This window comes from Emydura macquarii, unplaced genomic scaffold (genome assembly GCF_026122565.2).
Source record: "Emydura macquarii macquarii isolate MOO-44397 ecotype Brisbane River unplaced genomic scaffold, CSIRO-AGI_Emac_v2 contig_2636, whole genome shotgun sequence".
In the NCBI taxonomy this organism is placed as follows: Eukaryota; Metazoa; Chordata; order Testudines; family Chelidae; genus Emydura; species Emydura macquarii.
The window spans coordinates 33460354-33482649 of NW_027132773.1; the positions used below are offsets into that span (position 1 = coordinate 33460354).

General features: G+C 38.9%; 1 protein-coding gene across 7 annotated transcripts in view; it reads right to left on the reverse strand.

Annotated features, from left to right (window-relative positions):
• Positions 1-22296, reverse strand: part of TBC1D22A (TBC1 domain family member 22A) — a 422295-nt gene that overhangs the window by 378888 nt on the left and 21111 nt on the right. For all 7 annotated transcript variants that reach the window (XM_067564390.1, XM_067564388.1, XM_067564386.1 and 4 more), the window contains 2 exons: positions 19748-20088; positions 18393-18572 (listed from right to left, as the gene is read on the reverse strand). In XM_067564390.1, the coding sequence (XP_067420491.1) occupies positions 18393-18572; positions 19748-20088 (521 nt within the window). The remainder of the gene's footprint in view (positions 1-18392; positions 18573-19747; positions 20089-22296) is intronic.

Genomic DNA, 22296 nt, shown 5'->3' on the forward strand with positions numbered 1-22296 from the left:
TACCATAATTGACCCCAGAAAACACCATCACTGTAGAAGGAAAGATTAATTTTGAGAAAAGTAAAGTCTTTTCAGCTACGAACACAAGTTAAGCACCTGGAGCAAAATGGCCTACTCTCAAAATTTTTATGAGATATGTAAGTAGTGAATTGCACAACTATCAATAGAGACATTAAAGCCACATCTATACTAGCACTAAAATGCTTTAAAAATGTGTAAAAAATAGTTTAAGGGTAGTAACAAGGATAAGGGCTTAAATACAACCTGAACTAAGAGAAACTGCCAAAAATCATTTGATATGGTACTTACTGAAATGTTCAACATATAGACATCTCACGACAAAGCAGTTTGCAACAATAAGCAGTAGCAAGACTAGAGTGCTCCTCAGCATTTTAATACATCATAAGCAATCCAGCCTCTTTCCAGATCACTCTTTAGCAGATAATGTTTATAGGATATACAGAACACAGAGGCACACACACAAAAAATTACTATCTATTGAGTGTTTAAGATGAAGAAAAAAAAGCATCAAATGTCAAAAGGATGTTTCCAAGTATATTTTTGAGAACCTTTAAAGCCTCCTCATCAGGGTTCCATGTTAAGGAGAGAAGGAGTACGAATGTCAAGTCAGAATAAAACCTTAGAAGTCACGTACCACCACTTGGAAGAGAGCTTCCACCCAAACATAACTAACTAAACAAGCTCAGTATCTACATTTTTCCATATTCATCTAGCAAATTATCCACACAACTTATGTTCACTAATTAAATATGCACCACAGAGATTGTGAAATGAACTTTCTTACCTCACCAATAAATAGAAATCAGAATCTAATTGATCTAATGAATCTAATGAAAAAAATAACTGCACTGTTCCTGTTTACAAACTGTACTCAACTTTGTTTCAGGATCTTTTTAAAAATCTGATGACCACCAATTTTGTATGGAAAAATGAGATTTAAAGACATATGAGAAAAAAACCCTGGAGTTTTCTGTAAACTGGAGGTTTATCCCTCACTAACTTCCATGACTACCACATGACAGCAAGCACAGCCAAACCATGTTTTATGGCATCCTAAATGAAGGATTGTTAGGTGTTCTTCCAAATTAATGAGAGTTTATCTTTTCTTCTTTTTGAGGGGTTCCACCACCTCTTTTGTTCCCACAGATTGCTCATTATATTTCACCAGTTTCTCAATCTAATTTCTTGCCTTGATATCCCCATTTCTTTCCATGCCTATTTATAAGGTAGAGATTGTCAATTGGCAATTTAGCACCCCCTTCAGTCCATGCTTTAGAGATGAGTTCCTAGAGCATGGGGCTCTTATGGCCAGATGATTTTCTATAATGAAGCACCTTCCAAAGTAATTGCACCCCCTGATGTGTAGTGCTCTAGACACTTACCTCTTCAGCACCGTCCTAAAACTGACTATTACAAGAATCCTACCCTAGAACTTAAAAAAAATAGATCCACATAGAAAAGATTGCATAGGGCCATATAGATACAATAATTTTAATCCCACTGTAATCCTGTTGCAAAGGATATAAACTGTTCATAACCATAAACACAGTAAATTTGGGTGAATCATTTTGACTGTTTAAAATATTGGAATATCAGAGTAACTACAGTACTGGAGATATAGTTCTCCCAAGACTTTGAAGTCTTGGCAGATTGCAAAAAATACAAATATGGAGTGAAATTCCATAGTTGGGAACTATTTGGCTATATGCAAGCAGAACCCATCATTGTTGATCTTTACCTCTTGAGTACCAAAGAAAATGTAATCAAACTCTTATTTGGTAATTTATGTATTAAAAAAAGAGTTGAGTTGCAATTTGATTTATATTTAATATTTACTTATTAAACTATTTTTCAATAGCCAAATTATTCTAATACCATCCCACAGCTAAGCAATTGTTTCCACTTACTAGGCATTAGGTTAGTGACAGTATCTGTCACAAGGAAAAAAGCTGTCCTGATCATTCGAACTTCCTGCAAATATAAAATATTTGCACAGAAAAGTTTTAGTGTTTATCTTCACCTCAAGTTTAAAGGAAAAGCTTCAATATAAACTAAAAACTTCAAATTTGTTTGTAGAATCATAAAACACGCACATGGCTTCTCAGCTTTAAAGTAATCTTAACATGGACATGAGTTGATATCACCATTTTACAAATATGTGCACAGAGGTGAAGCAGTTACATGCCAGGATTAGAACTCTTTCAAACCTCTGCTCAAACTAACAAAGCATATCTTTCAAAAGCAACACTCAGAATCCAGAAAAGTCACCATACCTCTTTTCAGCTGTTTCACCATTCTTTTAAGTATTTTTCTTCAGTGTAGACACTACCCACACTGACAGAAGGGATTTTCCTATCGGCATACATAATTCACCACCCTGAGAGGCAGTAGCTAGCATGGTCTACACCGGCGATTAGATCAGCATAGCTCCGTCACTAACGGGCATGGAATTTTCACACACGAGACACGTAAATTCCCAGTGTAGACCAGCCCATTTATTAAGTAACTTTGATTTACATTCTACAGTATCAATTTGCTAGCACCTACTAACTCTTGTTTCTGTTTAAATGCCAACAATTACTCTGCAGAAACAATGTATGTTTAAATATGATGAAAGAATGTGATATGTAATTGTCTCAGCTTGACAAAAATCATTTAATGATGGAATAATTAGTACATTTTACTTTACTACAACACATACATTTCTTCTTCCAGACAGGTATGTTTAAAAAAATGTTAAAAAGGTATTTTGTTTAAGATAATACCTTTTAATTACATTAATGTACAAATTCTTCATATTAAACAAGTGTTACACAAAGCATATCGATAATAAAAATATTGGATTACTGACATTAATTTACCAATTTATTATTCCTGAGAGCTATTATCAGCAGGTGATCCACTGTGCTCCAGTATTTTTCTTAGAACTACTACAAGTTGATCATTCTCTCACTTTAAAATAAAAGAGCATAATATTTTAAAAGTTAATTTAAGGAACCCAACAATTCCTCCATACGCATTAATCATTTTGTGACACAAAACTGTTATTTCACTGAGATTGCTGTAAATCGCTATATGAAGCGATGGCTTGCATGAACAATTAAACGACAGATATGATAAAACAGATTTATAAGCTTTATGTTCCAATAACATAAATTCCTTGGATAATTTAGGTGTGCAGAGCTAGAAAATTCTTTCAAGATAGTAGATACATGGAACTGCAGCTCCCCCAACAGCATTTTAAACAATAGGCAGTCCATGTAGAAAATAGCTTTAATAAAAGGGCTTAATATGACTATGGTAACCACAGCAACTGATTTCTAAAATGAATAATAGCTCCGTGAGGCGCTTCATTACATCTTTTTCAAACAAATACTGCTCTTAATCTTCTCAATGGAACAAAGAGTGATCTTGAATGCATGCAAAAAACTGAAAATAAAGTCTGATACAATGTTGTGAATATGAGTTAAGGCCTTCTTCAGGAATGAATAAAGAAAAAGGTAAGCCTGGTTAGGTAACAGAGGTAGAAAGTAAGAGAATTTAATGAGAAGTGAAACAGATGAGGTGGGCATTAGAAAATAATAGAAAGTAGGGTGAACACTAGGATTAGGAAAACAAAAGGAGGAAGAGAGATTGAGAAGACTATTAAAAAAGAAATTTCAAGTAGGAAAGGTGATAATGCCAGCATAAACTGTCAAAATAAATTATGGAGAAAGAACTTTCTGCAGGAAAGGTAAGCAAAGCACCATTACAATTATCTAGCATCACATCACATCATGCACTGTGCAATTCCCTACTCTCCTCAACTATTCTGTTATTTTCATTTTAGATCTATTGAACCAGTTACTAAATGTATAATGTTTAAGAGGCTGGCCATTACTAAGCTATTTAGTCTCCATAGATCCAATGCAGAACTTGTCACTCAACAGTTACAGTTCCCCTTACCAGATACAGCAGGAGTTAAATGAAGGAGTCAATTTCCCAATTTCCTTAGCCACATTAACAAAAAAAAAACCCCTGTTTTAACAGGGGAGAATGCACCGAGATAAGGGATACCAAAAATATATGGGCAAACGCCTATATTTCTCTTCCTCTTTGGCCACGTCTGGAAATAAGGTTCTCTTATGGAACTGAGAAGTAAAAGGAAAAGTTCGTTCTGGACAAATTTAATGTATGCTTCACTTCAGTGTCTAACCATAACTTTACATTGTTTGAGTTTAAGTTTATATAAAGTCTCATAAATTTGCAGCAAATAAATAGTGAGAAAATTAAAGTGTTTACCAGAATATTAAAATTTCACATTACTAAGCTATCAAAACAATTACCAAAATAGATTAAGAAAAACAAATTCAGTATTGGTTTTCCAAAATCTACAATGAACCACATTTTGGGGGACATTAAACATCCAGATATGGCATGGGAAAAAAAAAAAAAAAAAAAAAAAAAAAAAAAAAATCTACCGCATCTTTTTATTGCCAATACACATGCTAAAACATTTTCCTTGACATATCTATGTGCAACTAAGGCTACATCTACACAACAGCACTTACAGTGGCACAGCTGCATCAATGCAGCTGCGCCGCTGTAGTGCTTGTGGCGCAGGCTGCGCCATCTCAATGGGAGAAGCTCTCGTGGAGGCAGGAGTTTTTAAGCTGATGAGAGAGAGAGCTCTCCCATTGGCTTAGAGCGTCTCCAGCACAAGCATTTAGGTCAGTATAATTTATGTCACTCAGAGGTGTGGATTATTCACACCCGAGTGATATAAATTATACCCAAGTAATCTGTAGTGTAGACAAAGTCTTAGTGTACCTAGTAAATTAACAAGCATTCCATTCAAAACTGCTAATAAAACATTTGTATCAATTAGTAACAGTGAACAGGTTAAAAGTGTTGTCAGACTGCTTTGCTTAAGATTTATGCCCTAACCAGGCTTTGAAATTCAACAGCTCACCAGAGAAAAGGAAGATGTTATTGGTTTATCTGTAAATTATTTTCTACGAGAACACTCTACATTGACTTGTGTAGTGAAACACATTGCTGAGAAGACACCCAAAAAATCTGAACTGGATTTGTTCAACCACATGCCTAAAACTACCTATATGAGATACAGGGTAGTTCTTGCTGTTACCCACAGTAGCTACCAAGAATTTTCCCAATAGGGAACTGCAAAACGAACTAGAGCATAGATTCTGGCACATGGTGAATGAATGTAAGAGACCTCTGAGCTTCTGTTTCCTCCCTACCCCACTCAGCAACATTTTTTGTTTGGGCTGTATGAACCCCATGCTGGCCCAGCAAGCAAGGGATTAATGCAGGTACTGCCGGCCATTGATGATTGGCAGCCTCACAGCAGGTGGGAGGATAAAAGGACTGGGAAGCAAAGGCACAGAGCTACTACCAGAGGAGTGAGCAGGCTGGAGAGGGGAACTCCTGCCAGCAAGCTGCTGAAAAGGCACTCAGAGACAGCACCCTAGAAGGGGACCACCAGACCAGCAGGCTGAAGAGCCTACAGAAAGTGGGGGCAGGGAGGAGCTCGGGGCATGGCTGGACTCACCTGATTTAGAGACTTAAGAGCCAAAGGGGCTTTCAGACCAAGTACCGACTGATAGCCCCACCAGACTGAGTGAACTTAGGTGCCTCGCCACGCCACGCCTGGCCACTGCACCACCACACTGGCTCATAGGGACCTATAGTGAAAATCTGGAACGTAAATTAGAGAGTTCTACACACATGACCATTTCATTTCCTAATTATAGCCAGGGCCCTGTGTATTCCACAGAACTATGCTCCTAAAACTCAGCTTTCATTTAAAAACATGTTTCTACTCATTATGATCTCAGCTATAACCCTGAAAACAATCTTGGAAAACCACTTCAATCAATCTGCAGAGTCTGCAACAATTGTCTCTGAGGTGCGTGAATTGCACCATTCATCTCAATCAGGGTCCTGTGGACTCTGCAGTTCAACCACAGAATTTGGTATTTTCCCAGGATGTCATGGAATTCACCATTTGCTGCAATCAAGTGCCTGATAGATTAGGGAGACGCTAAACAAAGTAACAGAACCTGCCTACAGCTGCTCATTAGCTTCCCTCCCAAGGAAGGGATAATTGTATTATAGTGCATGTTCCTAAACTGTTAAATGAACCAAGGCAGATGGGCTTCAGAGATGGATTTCACTTTGCTGCTGGGGAGGAAAGGTAGCTCAACATGTAGGAGGGTTTTTGGGTCCTAACTCTCAATTTTTGAATGCAATACTGCTAGTATGTACAACGAAACTAAGTTATCCTGAACTTTCACACCCGACAGTTGCTTGGCATTAGCGTTTGTTTAGCAGTCCAAGTGCCTCATGCATGAGCTGAGCACCAAATACTCCTATTGAAGTCATGTGAGTCACAGCCTATAAAAAATAATGAGTGATAGGTACACACGCAGGATCAGCATCACAATGCTTTCACCTTCCCGATCCCCCATCTCCATTAAATCAAATTCTTATAAGATTTTAGTTTCCAACCTTTGAATCCATTTAACTGAATGTGAACATACACCCAGTCAATATTTAACACTATATACTACATTGAGAAAAAAATGTTAATGGCCATAACTATCCAATTATTGATCTGTCAAACTGTCTTCTTGAGGTAGGTAAAGGTGCTCCACACTGGCCCTCTCCCAGTCCTATCTTTTAAGTATTTTATTACATGTCACGTATCCTGTACTGGACTTCCAGTTAAAGTACAAAAGTAATAATGAAACTTTGGAAATATGCTTATGTTGGAAGATTCTCTTTTCATTCAAATATTATTTCCTGTGCTTTTCACTTACAGCATCATTAGGGCTTTTCTTTTAATTTAGGGCTCAGCCAGTCCTAGAGTTTTCAAGTAAAAGCTAAATATTGCAATAGACAGTCCAAGTATATACTGAAAAAGAAAATTCCACAATTCTTAGCGTTAGGACTCTAGTTGGAGGGGAACGGTACAAAGATTCCTGGAATTTTTCAGTTCTGCCTGTGTAGGAAACAAGGTTTCTGATACTGCAGAGTAATTAATCTGAATTAAATTCAGTAGTCAGTGCGCTCAAAAGTTTCAGATCATTTTGTATGTAAAATTGAGCAAATTTGAATCTGTCTGCATGTGTGAAGGTAAAGCATTACCTGGAGAGGTCCATTTTACTGTTGTTTCAGCCAATATCATTCACAGGTTCTGGAAATGTAGTGAGAACCTCATACCAAAGCTTTAGATTTTTTTTTTCCTGGCTGGAGAAAGCAGGAGAAAGGGGAAAACAACAACTCCTTTGCTGGTGGTGATGGCTAACCCTTTCAGAAAAGGAGGGGTGTAAATATGCCAATTGCTTTATAGGATGCATGCTTTCAGCACTGGAGGAAGGATAAAGAAATTGTGGAAAGAGTCATGGCTATAGTATATCACATCCTGAAGCAGGTCCTGTGACTAAACTACATCGTACCTTCATGGAATGCATATATTTAACAACCCTTATTTTTCACTTTTGACTTGTATGTTTCAGTAAAAGTTTGCTAATTGTCTTATTGGAAACTATAAACTGACTAATATTGTGATTCAGTTCATAAGATAAGACTTAAAGACCTTTTTAAAGACATTTTACCCTTTACATATATTTTATCCTGCAAGTGTAATAATTCAGTGTATTTGAATACTATAAGAAACATTTTCCTCCAACACATATGCAGATAATATTTTATCTGAAATCAAGTGGTAGTCATTTTAAGTTATAGAATATTAATTAAAGGAATCATTTAGTGTCTTGATACCTAGCTTTCATATCTGTCCTGGAAATAAGGGTTGATTGTGTATTATATTTGAAAAATGGAAGATAAAGTAAAAAACAAAAACAAAGGCTAGAGAAGAACCATGGGAAGAAGAAACAGAAGAGGAAAAATAGTGAAAAGGTAAGATTAATGTAATCAAAGGAGCAATGCAAAATTTCAAATAATTGTTGGTAGACAAACAGGGAGTAATTTGGAAAAAGGTCACCCATGACAGGCAAGCGGTTGAATAGTGACATTGTTGTGTTAAATCCTGGGCTCCTTGAAGTCAATGGCAAAACTCCCATCGATTTCAAAAGCACCAGGGATTTCACCAAGATAGACAAGGTAACTGGAATAAGAGATCCAATAAAAAAATACAAGTGAAAGAAACCATCCTTCAAAAGTAAAGTAACAGCAAAGAAGACCATTTCACCAGAAGAAACATGATGGGTGTTTATGTATTTTTTAATAAAGCCATGAAAATGGGTGAAGGGAGATTTCACCTATTCAGACAAAAAAAAAAAAAAAAAATGAAGAATAAAATAAGGGTAGAAATAAACCAACTATCATTTTGTTGACACCATAGAAAACACTTTCCATACAAAAAGCACTGCTTTTTTTCTTTTTTTAAGGAAAGGTATTATTTTGTTTGCAGAAAGGAAATGAATTGAAGATTAAATGATAGTAGCGCATCTACACAATAATTACTATAAACAGTCATATTTATAAATTAAACTAAAGCTAGACCAAAAGAGGCAAATATAAGACTCTGTTTCAGTGCCCAAGTTTTGAGAGGCTGAAGGAAGTACCGCTGAAGTTAAATAAGGAAAATTAAGCAAGAGGAGAGACAGAGAAAGCAATAATTTCAAAGCTAAATTATTTTAAATATTTCATAGCTAAATTACTAAATCCTCAAAAGTAATATGTTTATTTGCATCATCCTTTTGAACATACAAATACAAAAAGCAATCAAGGGTCAGAAGAGACAAGGCCATTTTTTAAGGGTATGTACACATTGATGCTGGCAAATTCACTGTCATCAGATTGATCTATCCGGATCGATTGAGCGGAAGTGAAGACCCACTCAATTGATCCGGAAGTCAATTCAATTAAACCACCTCATCAAAAGGCGTAGCATTGTATCAACAGGAACTCATTTCTCGTCAGCACAGCACACTGGAGACAGCGCGCTAAAGGGAAGTTACAAAGTCAACAGAAGTTATGCAAGCTACACAGGCAATGGTGACCAAATTTCTGGGTAAGTGTAGGCTAGGCCTAAATAAGTATAAAGACACTAACTACTTTAGTACAAATATTCTTCATTTCATAATTTGTGTATCATTTCATACTAATTAACATCTGGCTAAACACTAAATCACTTGGTATCATCTGAAAATATTCAATTAAGTTGAAGGTTTGGCCACTACTGTTCTGATTAAGCAGCCAACATTATCATTCTCCATTACACTAAATAGATTTTTTAGGAAACATCCCAATAAAGTAGTCATCCCAACTAAAATGTATCCCAGTTAAGTAGATGATGTAATATACACATCAGAAAACTAAAGAAATATCCAGAAAACTACAAAACATGATATTCACTTTTAGAAATGGGGACAAAAATCATGACACTAATCCTCCTAAACATACTCAACACATGGGAAGTTATTTAAATATACTTAGCATGAATCTGTAAAAGGAATTTTATTTCACGTGACAAGAAAAGCAAAGGCTTCTCTGCAGTTTGATATAGTACTAACCTTCTAAATTAGTTCTGTGTATTAAGTGAAGGGACAATGATGTTGAGCAGATAATAAACTGACTTGAACATCAGTGATATGGGGTACTTCTGGGTGGTAACAGTTGGAAAGAGAAATGATTAGTAGCATGCCACATGGATCAGTGTTGGGACAGATTTTGTTCACTTCACACTATCCATGACCTGGAAGAATGAATGTGTACCATGGTGATAAATTACAGATCAAAAACTGGAGGGCAATAAAATTCTAAATGACTTGGACAGATCAGGAGCACAGAGAGATAAATGGCATATGCAATTCAGGGCTGAAAAATTAAAGATAATGAGCCTAAGAACAAAAAAAATAAATCAAGTTAAAATATATTTTTTTAAATTACTGCATTTTTGCAATAACATTAGTTTGATTAAAAAAAGTTTTAAAGGACATAACGGATTTTAATTCCAGTCTACCATGGTTTTTATTACAAAGGAAATTGTCAGCAGTGAGATAAAATGAGAGGATTCTAAAGCTTTTACAATAGTTAAGTGAAACTGCAGGTTGAGATGGTGTTCTGTGAAAAAGCATATGGGAGTTGTGAAAAGCTGTGAAACGGTTCTTAAACTGTACACATTTGGTATTCTTTCTGGGGATGTGGCTAAGTGTGCCAGGGTACGCAAGGATCTGTGTCAAGAGCCAGTGAGAATATGTGCACGTGCATATTGAGGCATTGCTCAAAGAGGGTGGAGAGAAGGTAGCATGGGCAATTTTTTTTTTGATCCTTTAATAGTGTTCAGGTATGTCTATGCAACAAGTGTAACAAAGGCACAATGCCAGCTACGCTGCTGTAGTGTGGACACTTGGTACAGTAACGGAAGGGGTTTTTCTGCTGTAGAAATACTATGAGTGAAGAAGATATGTTGACGGGAGGATTCTTCCACTGATCTAAAGGTGTCTTTTTCACACCCAGAGGTACATATCCTAAGTTATAGGTGCAGACCGGGCCACAGATTGAAACCGGTAGGTGAGGGCAAATGTGTTGTAAAAGGAAGTAACAAGCTTGTACATTTCAGCAACTGTGGATTAGCAGAGTAAAGGTGTGAGTGTTGACAAGATGTACTGGAGCATTGCTGAAAGAAGGCGGAGTTAGAGTTGCTCATGCAACCCTAACTCTGCATTTCCTGGTTTTCAGAAGTTTGAGTTTTTCTCAACTCAACTTCCACAAGGGAACGACATACGACCAAATCAGCCTTAACTATACATTAATGTAGAGCAGTGTTTCTCAACCTTTTAAGTAGTAAGTACCCCCTAACTTCTGAAAATTTTAATAAGTACTCCACCACTCAGTTTTCCACGGGATTTTATGTTTACAGACTAATGTGAGCTATATGTTGGAAGAAGGGCTGAGTATATAAGGCCATGGTATGACAGATGTCAGATCTAGTGTGGGTAGGATCACCACCCTCACATCAGGGGTGCACAACTCATGAACCTGGACTAGAGGTGATGTTGGCCAAAGTTAGGAGGCTTTGAGCAGCATGCCAATGCTGGGGAACAAAGCGCTGCACCAAATTTTTTGCCATCGATTTGAGAGGAGGAAGGGGTGAGAGAGACAGGAAAAGAGGGTAACTGGTAAAATCTGGGGCTGTCATAGCTGTCAATTTCAGGGCTCAGCTAGAGCCGTGAAATTGACAAGTTTTCTGGGCACTGGGCTTTGAGCCAGGGAGGGAGGCTGCCACCTGGGCAAGTTGCAGGCAGCTGCTGCCCGCCTCCCATCTGGGAGCTGGAACACGGCAGGAGGGGGAAGGGGGGCTGCTGCCCGCCTCCCCCAGAAGCTGGCAGCTACCATCTGCCTCCCAGCTAGGAGTTCCCGGGACTGTGGCAGTTGCCGCCCGCCTCCCACCTGGGAGCTGTGACTGGTACGCATACCACAGTTTGAGAAACAATGCTCTAAACTATGAGAAACTATGCTCCCTGGGGGTATGCGAGACACACGCAGGGGTACCCGGGGAAAAACAGAGTAAAGGGGAGGTAGGCAGCAGCTTCCGACTTCTGGGGAAGCCAGGCGGCAGCCCACCGCTTCCCGCCCAGTGACAGCTCCCAGTTGGGAGACGGGTGGCAGCGGCCAGCTTTTAGGGAAGACGTGCGGCAGATGGCCATTTCCCATCCGGTCCCAGCTAGGAAGCGAGCAGCAGCCCCCAGCTTCTGGGGAAGGCAGGTGGCCGCCCCCTGCCTGGTCACAGCTCCCACCTAGGAGGTGAGCAGAAGCCCCCAGCTTCCCGCTGGCAGCCTCCTGCGTCTCACAAGCTGGCCTCGCAGCTGGGTTGCAGCCACCCACACCCCAGCTCCAAGCCGAGGGACAGCCTCCAGCACCCCGGCTTGAAGATAGGGATGTGGGCAGGCGGCTGCTACCTAGGTACCAGCCGGCGCGGAAGCCTCCTTTGCCCCAGCTCAGACTGGGTGGCAGTCGCCCATCTCCCGAGCTGGCAGCCAGGCGGCAGTTGCCTGCAACTTGCTCGGGTGACAGCCCCCCTTCCTCGCTCAAAGCCCAGTGCCCAGAAAACTTGTCAATTTCACTGCTCAACTGAACTGCTCAACTTGTCAAATTGACAACTATGACAGCCCCAGATTTCACCAGTTACCCTCTTTTCCCATCTCTCTCACCCCTTCCTCCTCTCAAATCGATGGCATAAAATTTGGCACAGCGCTTTATATTCCCCAGCATTGGCATGCTGCTCAAAGCCTCCTAACTTTGGCCAACATCACCTCTAGCCCAGGTACATACTTGAGTTGTGCACCCCTGATGTAAAGGTGATAATGCTACCTACACCAGATCTGACATCTGTCATATCACGGCCTTATATACTCAGCCCTTCTTCCAACATATGGCTCATATTAGCCTGTAAATATACAATCCTGTGGAAAATTGAGTGTTGGGATATTTATAAAAATTTTCAGAAGTTAGGGGGTACTTGCTACTTCAAAGGTTGAGAAACACTGCTTTAGAGCCTGTGAGATGCATGAAGCATATCAAATCTCAGCTCCCCAGCCAAAGGTGCAATACTTCCTTCCTGACCCCACATGAGCCAGGATGTGGGGGGAATGTCAGACTCTTCCAAAAGGGGAAGACTCCCAGAACCCAGATCACCTGAAGGGGGTCCAGGTAGATGGGCATGTGCCGCCAGATCCTGACATGCACACAGAGGACATCGTGAGAGGTTAAGACACCACTCCGCCCCTCCACCTCACATAGGCCAGAATCCCAGAGCTCTGAACATACACAGGAGGGGAGAGTATGGGGCTGACAAATGTCCCACCCCTGTGCTCCCCAAGTCCCTCTGCAACTCACCACACATCCCCTTGCCCCCACTCCCACCCCTCCACTCACCCCAGCCCCCAACCTGGCAGAGCTGGGGAATGGAGGAGGTTGGGGTGCAGTGTGCTTGAAATGCACTGGCAAAACTAGGACTGCTGCATTGCTGGAATGCACTGACAGCAGAGGGCAACCATATCTCCACTCACCTAAGCCCCCCACCTCTCTAGCCATCAATCCACATTTATCCTCCTCCCTATAACCTTCCACCCATCAGTGCAGCTGAAAACCCCTCTCCCCCATCCTTCCCAGTAAGCATGCACATGACTAATTTCCACTCCTCCATCCCCAAAATACTCTGATTGTGTTCCTCCCAAAATAAGTTTGCCACCCATGACTCACAAATTACAACTACATCCAGCCACTCAGTTCAAAATTGCTTTTGCCCTCAGTGAGGGTTTGTGATCGGGGTGGGTAAAAAAAAATAAAATTAAAATTAAAAAAAAAAAGAAAGAAAAAGAAAAAGAAAACAGAATTTTTTTATATTTTTTTTTAAATCATCAATAAAATACTAAATTTCTCTCTCATTTAAAAATAACCATTACAATTAAATCTCATCGCAAACATGCTAAACCTACACTTCCAGTCTCATAAAAATGAATTAATGACTCTAGTCTGTCCAGCCTAACTACCAGCTCTCACTTCCTGAAAGTTCTGGGCTTTCAGTTTCTGTTTCTCAGCAGACTAAAGTCACATGTGCAAAGAAAGACACAGGCTGAATAGGATTGTTGTTGTTCTGTGCTTACGTGGTGGTGGAGCTGGGCCAAGCAAGGCAGAGGAGTTAGTTAAGACACTGTCTTAAAGACAGAGATAAAGGATGGAGGCAGAGTAGAGAAGAAGAGTGGAGTGGACTGGAAAGAAAAAGGGAAGACATTATTCAATATACATACAGCTTCCAATAATCCTCCACACTTTCGCCACAGAAAAACTGTCATGGCTTCTGGGCATAAGAGACCCTATCTGGAAATATTTTGAAGAAATTCCTTCACTGGGTAAAAAAGGAAAACGTGTCAAGTGTAAGCAGAGCCTAGTTGCAAGAATGAAACATCATAATGAAAACTGCTTATTTGGAGAAAATCATGTGGATGAAGATGAGGATAGGTCTGAAGAACAATGTGGATCAACTGGTTAGTAACTTAAATAATTCACTTTACAATGCATCATTCTTCAAGACTCTCTCTATACCTTTTAGTATAAGTGTGATTTAACAAGTAAATTCCCAAGCTATTCACTATATTGGATGTTGCTATAAAAACAATGTTAAGCTTAGCTAATCCTTACGGCTTGTTTAATTAGTTAACTAGGTTTAGAATCTATCACCCAAGTACATGGTACAGAAAGCTGCAGTAAGAGAAATCTAGAGTTGCCAGTTGCCATTGGGTGTAATTTTCTTATCTTATATTACATAATACATGCCCCATATTTTGAAACATCATGGCCACAGAGCATAATGGTGATGCCATAAATCTATTCCCTATTTTACTTCAGCATAACTCAGCTTTCCTAAGGGAACCCCATCATATACTTGTTTTCTCAAAAAACAGAAGTGCCAGTGAGTTCTATGGTGCTTACTCCAAAATTAAGTGCATTCTAAGTGCAGCCAGTCTTAGCTTTTTTGGTAATTTGGAATCGGATCTGCATCCTTGCTGAAAAAAATGTAAATGATTAACTGAATAATAGAGTGAGAAGTACTGAGAAGAACTATTCAAAATCATTTTTTAATTTTGTTTCAGGATTTTATTTAAGCATAAGAGACTTCGATTGTGACTGTCTATCTGCAACAACTTCAGAGTCGTCCGTTGGTACTTTTAGCAGAAGTGCTGCAACTAAACGTATTGCAGAGCTTGTCTACACTTACCTCAGAGATTCGGCGGCAGTCGACCGGAGTTATGCAACCTACGCAAAAAACTTGTATAACTCCCGTCGACTTCTCTGCTTCTGTTCTGCGCGACGTCTTCACTGCACTGCACCGATGGGAAACGTGTTCCCGTCGACGCAGCGCTACGCCACTTGAGAAGGCGGTCTTAATATGTCCATTTCTGGATCGACTGAGCACGTCTTCACTGACCGCTCAGTCGATCTGATGGCGGCGACTTTGCCGCCGTCAGTGTAGTCATAGCCTCAGACAACAAAGTATCAGCAGCAAGCAAAAGATTTCAATCATCCAGTAAAACCACCACCATGGATGGGTTTGTAGTAAGGACCAGCAAATATCAACAAGACACCATAGATGAAAAGAGTGCTCAGTTCATTTATGCCACAAATTCTCCCCTTCACACTGTTAACAATAAACACTTCATTGACATGGTTAAGTCCTTACGACCAGGCTACACTCCACCTGATAGAGCAAACATTGGTGGAAGGTTGCTACATACAGTGTATGAGAAGGAACTTGAACAGTGTGCAAGAAATACTGAGGGGAAATTTGCCAGTTTAAGCCTTGATGGTGGAGCAATGTACACAATGATCCAGTAATATGTGCCGGTGCCTATGTGACAACAGAAGATGGGGTTGCATATCTTTCAGAAACAATAGATACATCGGGAAATGCCCCCACAACAGAATATTTAAAAGTGGCAGCAATGAAAGCTATAATAAACTCTGAACAAAAAAAATCAACTGTCATATGCACAGTTTTGTCACAGACAATGCTGCAAATGTAGCAAAGATGAGAAGATACTTAAAAGAAGAAACAGAAGGATGCTCCTTAATAACATATGGCTGCAGTGTCCATTTAATGCATCTTTTAGCCAAAGACTTAAGTATGTCTTTCTCCAGGAATAAAAGAAAACGTTGAAGTTGCAAAATACCTCCATAACAACCATTTTGCTTCAGCTTCCCTGAGCGTAAAGAGACATTGAAGAAAGAAATACCTCACCAGAAAGTTAAACTGCAGCAATAAAGAAGCGAATGGATCAAGCACTAACTCCAACTCATTTTCTTGCGAACATTCTCGACCCCAGATATAAAGATAGATGCCTAACTTCTGAAGAAGATGATGCTGCCATGGCATGGGCATCTCAAAATCACTCCTCAGTTACGCCAGTCATAATAAATTTCAGAACTGGAGCAGAATAATTTAAACAGTACATGTTTACTGATCATGTTTTGAACAAAGTCACTCCCCTGAATTGGTGGAAATCATTAGCCAGGCACCTTGAAACAGAGTTCCTTCAGTTGCTAAGCCAACTTTTCACAGCAGGAGCTTCCTCTGCAGGCACAGAGAGAATATTTTCATTGTTTGGCATTATTCACTCAAAGCTAAGAAATTGACTGGGAGTTGAAAAAGCAGGATAACTCGTATTTCTGTTTCAGTCTATCAAAAATGACAGTGGGAATGGGGACGATGAGAGCTAGTTGTAGAAGTTTTAAGGACAGCGTACGTTTAATGTTGTGATGACTTGTCTGTTAGAGTTAAGAAAATTTGAAAATTAAAAAAAAAAAAAGTTTAAAGGACAGCCAGCAACTCAAGAGACTGCTGCAATTGCAAATGTGAAACATTTATATAACATTTAAGATTTAGTTTAATAAAACAGAAGTGCTATGTGTTTGTGATTTAATTCTTACCATTCCTAATGTACTGCTGCTGCATCTGCAGCTTGACACAGGTAACGAGTATTATGTACTATTTCCTAAATTAATAAAAATCAAGTTATCTAAAAAAGTTACACAAAGTATACCCTCCTAGATGTTGCAAAATGCTGTATTGAGTTGTAAATTAACATGTTTTAGTGATCAGATCTGCACCATTGTTTAAGAAATATGTGAAAAGTATTAGTGATTAATTTATCCTTGGTTATGTTAACTGAAAGGTGAGTTCACAGCCTTAAAGAGGTCTTATCATTAATACCGCTCAGTTCAATCGTACAAGACAGCAGAAGGTAACCATTTTTCAGGGAGCCTGTAGCTCAGAAATTTGCCCCAAATTTGCATCATCAACACCATCCCACATACAGCACACCACATTTCAAAGTAATCTGGGTAACCATTTGGATTTTAGAGCACTTATAAGAGTCAAGTTTTCAAGTACATAAAATGGCAGGAATGGAAATCTTTATTGGTACACGTCTCCACTAGGACAATGGTCTTCCGAGTATGACTGAAAGGATTTCAAGGTTAGCTGTGTTCTACTTTGTTGACACTTATTTCTCCCCTGTTATGACTGAAGTAAAAGCACTGAGATAAGAATGTGTCTGTGTTGGATGTTCCCTACCCTGTTAGGCAAGCACTCCATTTTTCTGGATGGAACCTGTAATGGAGTCTCTCTCAATGACATGCATCTGTTTATCAAGGAAAAGCAACAGAAGCATTCTGCATTACCATTGTACTGCTAGCAAAGCCATGATTACTGAAAAAAATTCCAGAAGGAAACAGAACTTTTGCTGAGATCTCCCTATTTCTTCTCTCCCTAATAACCAGTACCCAACTGTCAGTCAGTTGCAACATTATTTATTATATGCAACAGTTTTTGTAGCTTTTTGTAAGAGCTTTTGGACTTCAGTTACAGGGCAGCTTGTCTACAAAAGCAAATACAAATCTCATTCTGGAGCCTATTATCTGGCTCCACCATAACCTTCAGCAATTTCCCTCAGCACAAGATTCTCCTGACTTTCCCAGAGTACTTTGGGTTTATTTTTGACATTCAAGAACCCTTTTAAAAAGGTTGCCTTCACTTCAGCAGTGAGCTAAAAATAAGCATCTCCTCCAATACCCCACCCACAGAAAGTTCTGATAGTCCTCTCCCAGAACCAAATTGCATATGGGAGTATGTCCTAGTTGTATTATTAGAGAGGTCTACTATATAGAAATTATAGTGTCACCAATAACTTATGAAAATAGATTATATGCCTACTCAAATTTTCTCTAGATCAGCAAAAAGACAAATATATAACCACAGCCATAGATTTATGAACCAGTGCTACCACCAGTATCTGAGCTATAAACAAGAAGTTTTATTTATTATTCACTATTGCTCTTAGTTTTAACTCTTCCTTTTAATAATATGAAGTTACATTTATCAGTTTAGCTTTGTAAAAACAGAGAAAGGATGGTTATGAACACAGGTCCACCCTAATAACACTGTCAGAAACAAAACTGCATATGAGTAGATATGGAAAAAGGTGTTAATCTTGATCCTGTTTAGTTCCAGGAAAAAATATTGAGAAACTATTACGTTTCTTTACCTGTAGAAAACACTTCACACATATCTATATTTCCTACTTCTACATCTGAAACAGGAAAGAATAAGAACTAAGTTTTACCTATGATTACATGGATGCAACTCCCATCGAATTCAGTGTAACTTCCCTTGTGTAACAGCAAAAAAGCAGAATTTAAAGTTAAAGAATTTAAAGAACATTAAAAGTTATTTGTGCTATTCATAACAGATTAAACTACAGTTTTACTGCTGAATACGAATTGCCACTCTGTTGACTGTATGGGAATATATTACATGCACACATACATCATGTACTTACCAAGATTTGTGTTAGGACCAGCAAGTAGTTGCTTAAATTTGTCTAATCGGGATGCCTCTCTTTCAGTTAATGCTGAAGTAGCTGAGGTATTGTGGTCTGCCATTTTACCCTCTAATGTATCTGTTGGAGCATGTGGAAGGGACTGTGATCTCTGCATGGAAGAATATTCACTAACACTATCTGCAACAGAAAAAGGAGAGTATTAGTAAAGCCCCACTAATTTAGATATTCTCTGGAAGTCAGTTCAGGTCACCTGTATCCTGGTCTATACTACGACTCCAATCAATTTTAAAAACGACTACAATTTTGGGGGAAGTTTCCCCAGTGTAGACCAAGTCAGCAGTCTCAACTGCAGATGGCTTCTTAGATTTAATAGAATCAGAGTTTTCTCCATCAGGAGCATCCCAGGACTCAAGACCTTGAAGACCAGATTGACAAAGATCAGCTCAATCTGGGATGTCACACCTCAAAGGTTAAGACCCATTTAATTGTTAATGGGGCTAACTATAAAAACCAATATACTGCTGAAAGCGATCTTTCCCAGCTGCTGCTGAGATGGTGAAAAAACTGTAGCTCTAGTTACTTCAAAGACCACCTTACAGTGTCCAAGTCAGTTTTGAGCTTGCACTACCTTAAAGGAGTTCCACCCTGCCCTGCTGCCACCCCAACTCCAATTTACCAAGTAGTCTTAAAAGAGATAGCAAAAACTAAGCTAGATACTGGAAAAAAGGGTGATAAATTATTTTTTACTGTTTACAGGAGTCTCCAAACTATATCTAAGCATCTCATATATATTAACTTTATCCTCACAACCCACTTGTGAGGCCCAAGAGAGTTACCCACATTTTACAGCTGAGATAACTGACAGATTCGGTAAGGAAATATGGTGCAATTAGAAAAAGGGAGGCATGATGAATGGAAATATGGGGTAAATAGGCTTTGACTTTAATGATACTTTAGGCCATCTATATAACAACGTTTAAAACCTTTTGTCTGAGCTGCATCGAATTTTACCAAAAAAAAAAAAAATATTGTTTAAACATTTTAAAACCAGTCCTGAAACCATCTTGATTCAGTTGTACACTTCACTAAAATCAAGGATCCAATTTAAACTAGGAATGAGGTGGTGTTACAGTTTGAAAACAAGAAACAGCTGATCTCATCCCAACATTTTAAAGCTTGCTTTTGACATGCAATGTCGCTTTTATCAATTAGTGTTCACCATCAAAATTTTTCTTGTGGTATTAAACTTTAAAATTGACATTATAAGTGTTTAGTTTTTTTAAGCCTCTAAAAAGGGAAGATTACAGACTCCTCAATTCAGACTTCAGCATAATTTTCATATCTTAACATACCTGCAGAACTTGATGTATGACTTTCACTGACTGACTTAACCAGCCTGTTGTCACTATATGCCACTAAAGGCAATTCTGAAAATTGTACTGGTTTGTCTTCCTGTAGCTGTTCCTCCTGCAGTTTATGTTGTTCTTGTAGCTTGCTGTGATTCTGAATTACTTTGTTAGCTGTTTCCATGACCACATCTGTATTTAAATTTTCAGCTGCCATTGCGAAGAGTTCATCATCATCATCCCCAAGATCCCAAGCATCACTTGTGTTATTTTCAAATTCTTGGAAGGTACTGACTTTCTTCAATTTCACTGGAGTTGTTGGTGGTTTGGATCCTGGTTTTATCAAGCTGTTAAAAAACAAAACAAAACACACACACACACACACACACTTAAGTATGACTGGTTTATCAGCATTCAGAGAATTAGTGAACAAAGTCAAGGGGGGAAAAGAGTCACATTTTAATCAGCCCAAAAACCATAGTGGAGATTATCAAAGACAAGTTGCAGTTGGCACACAATTGTCACTGACTTTCAGTGGGAGTTGGGCATCTAATGGTATGGCTACACAACAAAAAAACCACAAAACAAAAAAATACCACACTGAGTCTGAGACTGGGTCAACTGACTCTGGCTCAAACTGCAGGAACTGAAGATAGCAGTGTAGATGTCTGGTACTGGACTAGAGCCCAGGCTCTGAGATCCATTCTCCATCTCGCCAGTCATAGAGCCCAGGCTCCAGCCCAAATGTATACACTGGATTTTTTAGCCCTGCAGCTCAAACTCCACAAGCCTGAGCCAGTTGACCCAGGCTCTGAGACTTGTGCCAGGGGGAGGGGTTGCTGTTTAGACATATCATAATTACCCTTGATGGGTCTGAAAATTCTCCACCATATGTATGCTCCATACAGAGAATATCAGCAAAGTGACTCTGCTTCACTCAAATGAGTTAACATTTAATATTAGAGGTCATCAAGGTTTACTAGTATAAGGCTCAATTAAACTATATAACTATATAAGTCTCCCCTTTTAAAGTATATTTAGGTAAACACATAGGATACATTAGAATCCTTTTAGTTTGGAAATGCTAATGGATTATTTTTAATCCATGGTATTTAAAGCAATCATCACTTAATGGATCCAACAATCTTAACAGTAATTGAACTGCCAGGGAAACTGTGACCTCCCACCATATTACTGGACAAGCCCATGGAATTGGGAGGAGGAACTTTGCATTAGGATAGTGACTGAACCTCATTCCTTTCAAACAAGAAAACAAACAGGTAGCATGCAACATTTCACATCTCATCTATAGAAGAACTGAAAGCTGTTTAGTAGTTTGCATTAGCATGGTCTCATGCAAGTTTACTAATGCAGTTTTATATAATTTGTCTTTTTCAAATGATGTCTTGTTGTTCAGATCTCCAACTGTTCTTGCAAAAAAGAGTCTAAAGATAGACTGGTACAATACACTTTCAATACCCTTCATGACTTGTATCCACCCTATCATCTCTCATTCACTATCAAAATGTCGACTCCTTCCTCTTATCAGCCAATGATTCCAGCCTCCACTTATTAAATTTTCCAGCAACCACCTTCATGCTTTCTCCCATGCTGCCTCTCAGACATAGAAGGAGCTCCTTATAAACATTGCCAAAGCCACCTCATTATCCTATTTAAAACACTCATTTACCATGAGTCTACAAAAAACTGACAATGGTTAGGCCACTGATGCACTGGTATCACTGCCTATCATTCTGAAAAATACTCAGTTCTTTGTATTTTCTATCAGGCAGTATCCAATCTATTGTCTCGTCTTAGACGAGCTCTGTGGGGAAGTGACCATCTTTATATTTTGCATTTCTACAGCACCTAGCAAAATGGGGTCCTGGTTCATGAAATAAGCATGTGTGACATGGCTGTTTTAAAAGAGCTACAATACCACTAATACTCAAATGCTCGTGTAAAACTACAATTTCTATCAAGAAATAATTCTGCTTAAGTATCTCTATTATGAGACAGAACATTACTACTAGTAAAAGCACAGGGATAATTATTTCATAGAAATTCATCCACTCCTGCTATTTATTGCCCACTTGAACAGTGATATTACAATAGTTGTGACAACTGTAACGGTCTCCACAACAGAAAAAGTTGGGATTCACAGGAGGAATAAAAAGTAAGAGCAGATGAATGAAGCAACAGATCTTCTCTGAATGGAGAAATTGTACAGAAAAAACAGGACACAGCTAATCTGCACAGTGGCATTCTTCACAAGTACAAAATATGCCCCAGAAGATTGATGAAAATCAAAAGCATTTCTTGTACTTAGAGAAACACGAGAATGAAAAAAAAAAAACCACTCAGTATGAACATAAATCAGGGTACTCTGCCAGCAGCTTTCTGTATTCCTTTTATTGAATATTTGTTCCCTTCTTGTGTTAGTCAATCTTCCTATTTCCAACATTAGAGAGACACGGTGGTGAGATAATATCTTTTATTGGACCAACATCTGTTGGTGAGAGAGAAAGAAGGAGAGAGAGAGAGAGAGAGAGAGA